General features: G+C 35.5%; 1 protein-coding gene across 7 annotated transcripts in view; it reads right to left on the bottom strand.

Moving 5' to 3' along the window:
- Positions 1–445: 445 nt before the first annotated feature.
- Positions 446–11,362, bottom strand: part of LOC130900204 (lethal(2) giant larvae protein) — a 28,671-nt gene continuing 17,754 nt past the window's right edge. For 2 of the 7 annotated variants that reach the window (XM_057810671.1, XM_057810673.1), the window contains 13 exons: positions 10,707–10,766; positions 10,064–10,274; positions 9,757–10,008; positions 8,703–8,988; positions 8,462–8,646; positions 8,114–8,398; positions 7,794–7,935; positions 7,509–7,708; positions 5,403–5,574; positions 5,100–5,349; positions 4,808–5,048; positions 3,248–3,288; positions 446–2,208 (listed from right to left, as the gene is read on the bottom strand). In XM_057810671.1, the coding sequence (XP_057666654.1) occupies positions 2,140–2,208; positions 3,248–3,288; positions 4,808–5,048; positions 5,100–5,349; positions 5,403–5,574; positions 7,509–7,708; positions 7,794–7,935; positions 8,114–8,398; positions 8,462–8,646; positions 8,703–8,988; positions 9,757–10,008; positions 10,064–10,274; positions 10,707–10,766 (2,394 nt within the window). In that variant the 3' untranslated portion in view covers positions 446–2,139. Of the gene's footprint in view, positions 2,209–3,247; positions 3,289–4,807; positions 5,049–5,099; positions 5,350–5,402; positions 5,575–7,508; positions 7,709–7,793; positions 7,936–8,113; positions 8,399–8,461; positions 8,651–8,702; positions 8,989–9,756; positions 10,009–10,063; positions 10,275–10,706; positions 10,767–11,362 lie in introns of all 7 variants that reach the window. The other 5 variants (XM_057810677.1, XM_057810678.1, XM_057810675.1 and 2 more) reach the window with 4 other exon arrangements.

Below are 11,362 nucleotides of genomic sequence, written 5' to 3'. Positions count from 1 at the left end.
CCGGGGGCAAAGAAGAATTTGTTACAGTTCCTATTCTTGGGCCGTTGGGCCCCTGAGGGGGTTCAGGGTGGAAAGTTATGAAACCACGTAATGGTGTTTGTGAGTAAATAGTTGCAAGGTATATCAATATTTTCGACGTTTTTGTACTTAATTTAAGTTTTTTAAGCTGGAAAATCGTGATGTGTACGAAGGGAATTGTGAAAAAATACATTTCAGTGTAACTTTATCCAAATTAAGGTAAATTTTTTCTCCACTTGAATTGTGGGGTGAGTTTATGCTTGCAATCAGTTAATATGTAATTCAGGATTTGATTGGGTATATTTACCGTTAAACCATTTTAACTTCTACTTATTTATTTCTTTTAGGTGGGTTCATCTTCTTCGGTTAAGAATTTGTTTCGTTTTCAATGAATTTGAGGTGAAAGGGGAATGAAATAAATAACAACTCACAATAAAAAAAATTTATTCACTTCAGTGATGTTCTGTCATATGAAACATACAAATACAAAATACTAACAAAATTTTTTTTAAGGCCGTAAGTTCATTTTTTTTGTTAATAGCAAAAATCAAACGTTACGCTCACAGTCACTCTTGAAAAACCTCCACCACATTTTTTTTCCATTTTAGAAAAAGCTGCTATTTCTCTAACCACAGTTATCGGATTAAAATTTCGAATAAACTCTAACAAAATTCTCAAATTCTTTTTAAATCAACTCACAGTTATCGCTCAATAATTCAGAATCATTTCCATCAATTGAGTGGGTGAATAACTGGTGTGTAAACAGAAGATAAAGAACATAAAGAACAAGTTTCAGAAGATAGAAAATTAGAAGGAAGAATACCAGGGAAAGAAGTATGTGAAGATACATAACAGAGGAAAAGAGAAGTACAAGAAGAAAGATTATATCAGTAGATGAAAAGTTGGATGGATGAATTAATACTGGGGAAGGATTTAATGGTATAAAAGAACATACCCAAGAAAAGAGGCAATAGAAGATTTTAGTTACACCGATACTTTCTGGAGATGGAAAATAAGGGGGGGGAATACCAGGGAAAGACTTTTCATAATATAAAAAGATAACAGAGGAAAAGGGGAGAGACGGTTTTAAAATGAGAATATTTGTAAAAAAATATGTTTATTGAGTAAATACTGAGGATTACTGCGAGTCGTGTAAAATTTATAACAATTTAACTGTGGGTAAAGATTTATGTAAAATATTATAAACTTATAGAAAATATCCCACATTTTAAATTTAAATGACGGTTTTCGTATGGGGAATCTGGAAATTTGTAAAATAAAATACTTAACTCCGAATTTTCGGTAAAAATTGAACCGAAAACTCTTTTGTTCAAAACTCTATTATTCAAAAAAATTAACCACCACTAGAAATAAACAAATATTTGAATTTTTCTTTTCATTTTAACAATTTTTTTCTCGTAACTGATCCATTTATTTGTATCGGATCATCAATCCAATAATTTCACAATCCTAGTCAAAATGATTATCGATGCAAGGTTTTTAGATAACGAAAGTCTTGTTCGTATCCAATTCAATCCCCTTACTAAAAAATATCATGAAATACCCTTAGATACAAATTATTTTGGGTGAAATTTGGAGGAAAGCAAAAAAACTGCACCAGAAAAGAAAATTTTGAATAGAAAAAACTATATTTATAAAAACTAATGTTTCCGAAACCAAAATTTTGTCCAAACATTTTTCTCATTTAGAGATTTTTTTATTTTTCTGTTTACTCATCAGTGGTAAGTTAATTTGTTTTCAAAATACAATATAAATATAAAAAAATTAATTATAATCTATTACTTTGGAACCTGACCAGTATTTCTAATCTTCAATTTTGAAAATTTTGTAAAAACAATGGTCCCACGACAAAGTACTTTTGTCTTACATCACTAAACTAAGTACACAACACTAATTTTTGAAAATATTTCGAATATACATATATAGAGAATAAAAACTATAATTAAAATATTTTGTACTACGAACTAGTAATACATAAACGATTAAAAAAATGATAAAACATATATATATATATATAAATATAGAAAGGAAATACTGATCATGTTGATATGGCATATCGTTGACCTTATAAACTTCCCTTTTTTCATTATTTTTTTTTAGTTAGGGATCATCTTCTGCCAATGCCAAGGGAGCTCGCAGTAATATGTCGCTCACTTGAATTTCTTTAATCTGGAAACAAAATTTATATACATATAATCATTAAAATAATTTAATTATTTAAATCTAGCCTTCTACTTTATATACATGAATATACCAGTGTTAAATATGAGACATTCCAATCAGACTATCACTAAATTTTAGTGATAGCAATCAACCATCAACCCAGGAGGAATAGAAGATATTATACCATCATTCAGTCCATCAATTTGGAATGGAAAAGTCATTGAGACTAAACTCTTCAGAACAAACACGAAAAAGAGATAAGCGATAAAGCCACGAAACCCCTCATGATGTTAAGAAGGGTAGAATCCTCCAATGGGTTCAGGGATACCTTGGAGTGGATCGAAATGAAATAGCAGATTAGTCAAAGTAGGGATTAACCCTTCATAGGACCTGAACCCTTTTGTGGAATCGGTTATAGTAAAAAACGAGGTAGATTGGGGGCACGAAATCAATTATTGGATAGGTGAAGATACTTTTGGGAACCTGTTACGGGAATTTTGTCAATGAAATGTCATTTTAATGGTCACCCATAACTTAATAACGTCACAATAGGTTCGTTCTTGGTAAAACTAGTTCATCCAGTTCACTGTACTGCTTGCACTGGGTCCAGAGTCAGTTCAGCCAGTGCAGTGCAATAAGTGTAATCTGGAAACGGTGGACGAATGTAAAATGTCATGAACTGGCCTGCGCTGGTCCTCCAGTTCAGTACAGTTCCGGTGCAGCTACCAAGAACAAACCAAATATTTATTTTTATCAAATAAAAATAGTGAATGAAGTGAGGAAACTTTTTGAAATGAGTTTCTATGCAATTATTCCGGATGGAGTTGATACCTGTTTGGAAACGAAGCGACAACATTTGATACAGTATCATTTTAATATTAATACACCGACAACCACAATCACCAAGCACAATGTGCGACATCTCATAGTTTTTAGTCCGCTACTTAATAAAGTTAGTATTATATACAGAGTACTTTTTGTTTTAGTAACTAAGGGATATTAATTAGCATGTATTTTTTTTTTTTTGAAGATATGAATATCTAACCTCTAAATTCGACGATGTTCCATCCTCCAGTTTTTCTATTACTACAAAGCAACAAAAAAAAAACATGTAAAGCTCGGGAACAACGCACACTCAACACAAATTTAACATTTATTCTACTTAAATTATTTATAAAGTTAATGGAGGATTCGAATTAAAAGTAAGGGTGGGATAAGTCAAATCAGGATACAGGGACGCTACAAAAATTAATAGAATGGAAAAATATTATAAACGATAAAGATTAGAATACTAAAGGGAGAATATGGAAAATGAGGACTGCAGATGAAGGTAGAAAAGACACAGAAGAGTGTATAGAAGAGGATACAACCGATGTGTAATGATAAATAGAAGAAAAACACTAAATGGAATAGGAAAACAAAGAAAATTGAGAATCTACGATGCAACGATTAGTGGAGACTGAAAGAACTGAAGAAAACGGAACCGGACGCCTTGAGAAGATCAAGTTAGGTTAGATCGGGTCAGATAAGATACAATATAAGAAGAAACTAACCTCAAACAAACATAATGAGAAAAAATAATGAAAAGGAACAGAAAGAGAAGAAGATTAAGGTTAACATTGATACGAAATTTGTACGATAAGAACTGCAGCCGAAGGAAAGAGTGGAATTAGGAATTGGACAATGTTTTAGGACGTTTTGAACACGAATTTATTTATATATAAATCAAATATCGATCACAAATACTTGTTTTTTCATTACAACGCTTAAAATTTTAATAACAAACGTATGGATACTCTTATTTCGTTCCAGAGGACTAAATAACGTTAGTTTTAAGTATTTATTGGGGTGGATACGGTGGGTGGGTGGTTTTTTATCAAATTAGCCCTTAGCCCTAGCGAAAGAAGTTTTTTCGAAACTCAAACTAATAAAAAACTATCCGAGATCCAATAATGAGCTAACTCGGCTATTTTGAAAATAGTATCGATAAAGAAATCGATTTTGATGAGGCTTTTCCCAAATTTGCTGAAGCCAAAGTTGGAAAAAAGAAGTTTTAAGGTTAAAAAAATCAAAGTGACAGATGTCAGGTTGGTAGCACTGCTACTAGAGAAAGAGTTTTGATTTAACCAGAGTTCGCAATTTAAATTGTTTGTTTTTTTTACTGGAAAATATACTCAAATTGATTTCTGAGGGGGTGGCAAGATAATATCCCGCCCCGGGAGCCTCAAGACCTCGGTACGCCTCTGGATACAAGTCGAGTTTATTATATAATTTATGATCAATATTTGTGCGGAAACCTTGCGTATTAATCGACAAGTTTAATACGAGAAACATTTGAAATCAATATCTTATATATAAAAAAAAATTACTTCAACTTTTAACCATGTATATTTCTGACAAATACGAAACTGAAAGAATCTAATACAAACTGTCATTTAGACAGAAGTTTTCTCAATCGATTTATGTCAAAAATACACCGATACGTCAAATAGTTTAGGAAATATCAAATTTTTTATACAAGCATGTCGACTTCTGGATTTTTTTAACAAAAATTATGGCAGCTAACAAAAACGTATAAACCGAAAACAAAAAAAGCAACACTCACTAGCCTCTTGACCTGTCGCGACCGTGGTAGTAGTATTCGTCGTTGTAACACCTTCTTGATTGTTACTATTACTCACAATTGTAGTAACCGTTTTCGTAACGCTCACACTGTTAAGTTTCCTCGCTAAATCCTCACCTGAACCGAGGTGATCCTTAACGCTATCTATTGTTATATCTCCGACGCTACTAGATACCGTAACGTTATGTAACGTTTCGTCGCCGTTAGTCCTCGCATCTTCAGACTGAAAATACCAAACAATTTTTTATTATTCCAAAATAAGATCGATATTTACTTTATCTGCTACGCTGCCTTCTTTACTTTCGGCGTTTCCGTTAACTAATGGTGATTCGGTAGCGGTTTCCAAAATCTCTTCGGTTTCTTCCCCTTCGGGCGTATCTTCGTCTCTTGCTCCGGCGGGCAATGGCAGATAGCATCTGGCCATAGTTACGCTACTAGTTGCCAACGACAGCCTTTGAAGTTCGGACGAGGAATGAAGATAAAGAGCCTGAGCATCTTTCGTAAATACCAGTGAAGATATTCCACTGAAATTGAGATTGGTTAGAAAATTAAACGCGGAGATCCGGTTTCTACTTACTTTATATCTTCTCTTTTGATAGCTGCAGCGTTTAGTTGCCTTTTAAGATCCGGAATGCTTAGAACTAAACAGTCGCCCATGTTGGTTAAACAGAGTAAATCGACTTCGGAATGTTGCACGTTGTCTACGTTACAACTGAAATTTGCGAATGCCATTCTCCTTACTCGCGCCCCTAAAAAATATTTACAAATTTGAGTCAATGAATTATCAATTAGAACAGAAAAATCCACATAGATCAGATTATGGGTTACATTGCATTGAGGTGTGGGTAGTTTGGTTCTACTCAGATCCAAAAACTTATTGGATCTAGCATAATCAGAGATCTGGAGGGACTTTTGGAATGATCCAGATTGGGAAAGCACCACCAAAGCGTTTTCTATTCAAGTTTTCTTCTGTTTCCTTCCCAATCCCCACAAAATGTATCCTGTAAGGAAAGTATGAGGTGTGGGTAGCTTGGGTTTACTGAAATCCAAATACTTATTGGATCCAGCATGATCAAAATTATGAAGGAACGTTTTGGAGTGATCCAGCTTGGGAAGGCAAGTCTAGAGGGTTTTCCGTTTGGGATTTCCTCTTTTTTCTTCCCAATACCCACAAAATCTATCCTGTAAGGAATTTATGAGGTGTGGGTAGCTTGGTTTTACTCAGATCCAAATACTTATTGGATCCAGCATAATCAAAATTTTGGAGGAACGTTTTGGAGTGATCCAGCTTAGAAAGACAACTCCAGAGCGTTCCCAATACCCACAAAATCTTTCACTTAAGGAAGTTATGAGGTGTAGATAGTTTGGTTTTACTCAGATCCAAAAACTTATTGGATCTAGCATAATCAGAGATCTGGAGGGACTTTTGGAATGATCCAGATTGGGAAAGCAACACCAAAGCGTTTTCTATTCAAGTTTTCTTCTGTTTCCTTCCCAATCCCCACAAAATGTATCCTGTAAGGAAAGTATGAGGTGTGGGTAGCTTGGGTTTACTGAAATCCAAATACTTATTGGATCCAGCATGATCAAAATTATGAAGGAACGTTTTGGAGTGATCCAGCTTGGGAAGGCAAGTCTAGAGGGTTTTCCGTTTGGGATTTCCTCTTTTTTCTTCCCAATACCCACAAAATCTATCCTGTAAGGAATTTATGAGGTGTGGGTAGCTTGGTTTTACTCAGATCCAAATACTTATTGGATCCAGCATAATCAAAATTCTGGAGGAACGTTTTGGAGTGATCCAGCTTGGAAAGACAACTCCAGAGCGTTTCCAATACCCACAAAATCTTTCACTTAAGGAAGTTATGAGGTGTAGATAGTTTGGTTTTACTCAGATCCAAAAACTTATTGGATCTAGCATAATCAGAGATCTGGAGGGACTTTTGGAATGATCCAGATTGGGAAAGCAACACCAAAACGTTTTCTATTCAAGTTTTCTTCTGTTTCCTTCCCAATCCCCACAAAATGTATCCTGTAAGGAAAGTATGAGGTGTGGGTAGCTTGGGTTTACTGAAATCCAAATACTTATTGGATCCAGCATGATCAAAATTATGAAGGAACGTTTTGGAGTGATCCAGCTTGGGAAGGCAAGTCTAGAGGGTTTTCCGTTTGGGATTTCCTCTTTTTTCTTCCCAATACCCACAAAATCTATCCTGTAAGGAATTTATGAGGTGTGGGTAGCTTGGTTTTACTCAGATCCAAATACTTATTGGATCCAGCATAATCAAAATTCTGGAGGAACGTTTTGGAGTGATCCAGCTTGGAAAGACAACTCCAGAGCGTTTCCAATACCCACAAAATCTTTCACTTAAGGAAGTTATGAGGTGTAGATAGTTTGGTTTTACTCAGATCCAAAAACTTATTGGATCTAGCATAATCAGAGATCTGGAGGGACTTTTGGAATGATCCAGATTGGGAAAGCAACACCAAAGCGTTCTTTTTCCTTCCCAATCCCCACAAAATCTATCCTGTAAGGAAAGTATGAGATGTGGGTAGCTTGGGTTTACTGAAATCCAAATATTTATTGGATCCAGCATAATTAGAGTTTCGAAGGAACTTTTGGAGTGATCCTGTTTGGAAAGACAACTCCGGAGTGTTTTTTTCTTTTACTTTGATGATAACTCACCTTCGTGCGCTGTCAATTTATATTTACCAAACGGTTTCAAACTCGGCAGGGTGAATATTTTGAATTGTTCTTCTGACGCAATTACAACTCTGTGTGCTTGGGTAGTATCGGGAAGAGGTGCGACGCCTTTTTCTACTTCTAACGGTTCTGGAAGAGGTTTACTCGATCCGTCCAATACGGCTATTCCTATCACCGGAGCCCTGAATTCATAAATGCAATCGCAATTCCAAAAAAATATAAAAAACTATACGGAATATCACATATCGTGATAACTGGGTTACTTACCTATGTTTCAACTGAATTTCTTTGGCTAACTGACAAGTGACATCGTCGGTATCCCTTTTAGAAGAAGAAGGTACCGTTATGGTAAAGGCGTAAACAGTACCGTTATTTGTTGCTGCCCATAAAGTAGGATTGGTATTTTGTACTAAAACAAATTTGAATAATATATAAGGGGATCCACAAAACACTGTAAGGTCAAGCTAAGTTGGAAGCAAAAAGATTCCTTTGGTTGGGGATGGTAGTTAAATGAAAATGATCCTTTAATAAGGGAAGAAGGAGTGAAAAGGAAAATAAGAATAGGAATAGGCAAATTTTATTCTTACCGCTAACTAAAAACGTCCTAGCAAAGTACAAACACCTAACGTATGATCCCATAGAATCATCGGCAGGTCTGGCTTCGATCTGTCTCTCTACAGGTTTAGCTTCCAACATTTCTTCAGCTGCCGGTGTCGATCTTTTACCTTGTGGAGATGTAGCTGTCTTTTTGTCGTCTTTAGTAGCGTTACGACGCTGGGAACGACCTTTCCTCAAACGTCTGAACGATTCTCTCAAAGATTTCTTGAAAGACTTTCGTCGAGATATGGGAGTATCGCCCGTTCCTGTGAGATCTAAAACAAAAAACGTTCAATCCGAACAATATATCGATATAAGATGAAAAAATAGGATCTTACCGTTGGGATTTAATGTACATTTAACCATAATGGGTTTGTTTTTGACGTAATCGAGTAATGCGAGTCCGTGGGCTGTTCCTACGGACACCAATCCCCAATCGGCTTGTAAAACTGAACAAGTGATAGCTGCTGGTGGATGAACTTGAAGAATTGTAGTAGCTTGAAAACCTCTAGGCTGAGATAGACTACCTATAAACACAATTTGGTATCATGTTAATTTCGAACACTCGAATACAAACACTTGCCTTGTCTAGGTGATAATTGCCCGTGTCCTTTCCATACGAAACCATCTCTATCGCTAACAATATTCATTAGAGAGAATTTTAAAGGTTCATCCAGTACTTCAGTATCGAATTTGGCTATGACAGTTTGACCAGCAGTACCACTAACGACTAAAGTACCCGATAAAGGACAAAGTGTTATCCTTTTCACCGCCAATCTGGGATCATCCGAATAGGGATCGAAGATACCAGTTTTCCTAAAAGGCGGCCATTCGTCTTCTACATCTTCGGGATCAGGATGTACTTCTAAAAAAAACAAAGTATTGTTGTTTCTTTTATCCATCAAGAGTAAAACAATTCTGGTATCAGACAATAGAAGGTATATAAGGCAAAATATAAGATAAGGTTACGCCTTGGAGCCGGTCCTGCATGGATATTGTAGAATATTAAAATTCGGCGAAGGCGACGCCTTTGATGAAATACCAGGAATTCGTTTGTTTGTTTTTATATCAGTTTTTATGACAAGCGGTTTATTTACATTCTAGGAAAGTTTATTTATTTGTTTTGTTTGCCTACTTTCTTAGAGTTACGATAATATGAAACAAAAATTAAGTAATCCGAGACGATACGTTAATGGAGGGTAAAATAAGGGATACTTAACTAGATGATTACCTCTGTCTGGGTTATATTCGTGCAATATTGCCTAATTGATCATCGGAATGATCAGTGGACGTTATACTGTTGGCACAACCGGGGAGTGACAACGGGCAGCCATTATAAATAGTGTAAAGAAGAAGAAGAGCATCTGCTCTGGCGTCGCTTCACCTTGACAGAGGAAAGTTCGTCAAATATTGGGGAACGATTCGAAATAAATAAGAATAGAAACTTTATTCCGAGTTGGAAATGCTCGAAAGTTTCCAAAACCTTGGAAAAAAAGGTAACGCAATGGACCCCGAGTCCCGTACTAACCTTACTTATGTTATATTGTATATTATCAATGTTTTTATCGACAATGACGGAAAATCTTAACACCATTTCATTCGAACAACCATAGATAAATATGAAAAAAGTCACCTTCCAAATCTTCTCCGGAGAAAAATTGTGCGGTACTGAATTTATAAACGAAAGTAAGCGTAACACCTCCCACGTCCCAAAATTTAACAGTACCGTCTTCGTGGCCGGTTAACAACAATTCCCGTTTCGGTTTGGCTCCTTTGGCACAAAGTAAACCGCCGCCGTCGATCGGCCACGGACGGTTCGAATACAAATGGCTGGTTTGTACTTTACCGGCGTCTTTAATATGTTCCCACAACTCCTCCGGTACGCCTAAAAAACAAAACGGCGTAAGAAATCCGGATACAATTCGAAGTTTATAGTTTACCCGAGACGTATTGACTGCAAGTAATGGCGGAAGCGTGTAACGACGACAAATATGGCAAATCCATCATCTTCCAATTCTCGTCTTTTAAATCGATAGCCACTAATTCTTCTTCTGCTAATACTAGCAACGTTTCCGGTTCTTCTTCTACCCTGCCATTATCAGCTGCCGAATCATCTCGATTTTTCGATTCGATTAAAAGAAAATCGATAATCTACAACAAAAAAATAATTAGGGAGAGTTTGTTACGATTAAATTATATTTTAAACGAACATGCAAAGTAAAAAAGAAAACAATTTACTACACTATCAAAAGTCCTTTGACTCTTCCATAGGTTAAAGGATCAGTGTTACGGTTCTAGGATTATGTAACGGAAGGATTCTAATTAGAACTTCCTTTTTTTATTAATCGGATTGTTAAATAAGCGAATAACCAAACAAAATCGTTTCGAACATCACCTCTTCTTCTCTTTTTCTCTTTAGAAACACCTGTTTCTAGTATAGAATGTAATAACCAGAGATCTGTGAGTAAAGAAGTTCCTTCGAAAGTTTATTCCATCAAATTAAAGAGGTGATATTTGGAGAGGTGACACTATGGACTAATAACATGCAAAAAGAAAGTAACGCTGATTCTAACCTACGTGTACCTTATTTCCAACTTGTTCGGCGTCACTTTCACTATCGTTTTCAGATTTTTCTATCCCAATCTGCCCGTAATAGAAACATAAATACATGTGAACATCATTACAGACAATTTATAACTAATAAATAATAGTATCAGTCTATTTGGGTTAATTGGGTATCTAAAATTTTCACAATAATTATAATCTAGACGGTTTTCCCTTACTTCTATTCTTGTTAGTCTAGTTAGACCTAACCTAACCTAATCTAGCCTAACCTAACCTAATATTAACCAAAGTTGTCTTCTTTTTCATAAGTTCATTACCATTTCTTCTCCTCCATTCAATGTCTTACATTTGCATCAATGAATTGCAAAAGATCTGATTCCTAACCTCTACAGTCTTATCTTAGAAGGCACTGTTTGGTTTTAGGGATCTATGGTATCAATCCTCACCAACTTTTTCTGTTATTCAATCTTCCTCAAAACTTGTTTCCACTTTTTTATGGTTTCATCCATAATTTTATGATCTATTCCTCTCCATAGTACGATAACCATAATCTAGAAGTCCAATTTCTGGTTTCTCTTATGGTTGTCTTCCTTCCTCCTTCAGTTTCTATCCTCAGCTCTCTGTAGGACTTTTCTTTCCATTATCTCTTTTTCCCTTTCATTTAATGTCCAACA

Source organism: Diorhabda carinulata, chromosome 12 (genome assembly GCF_026250575.1).
Source record: "Diorhabda carinulata isolate Delta chromosome 12, icDioCari1.1, whole genome shotgun sequence".
Classification (NCBI taxonomy): Eukaryota; Metazoa; Arthropoda; class Insecta; order Coleoptera; family Chrysomelidae; genus Diorhabda; species Diorhabda carinulata.
This window is presented reverse-complemented; position numbering and strand designations above follow the sequence as displayed.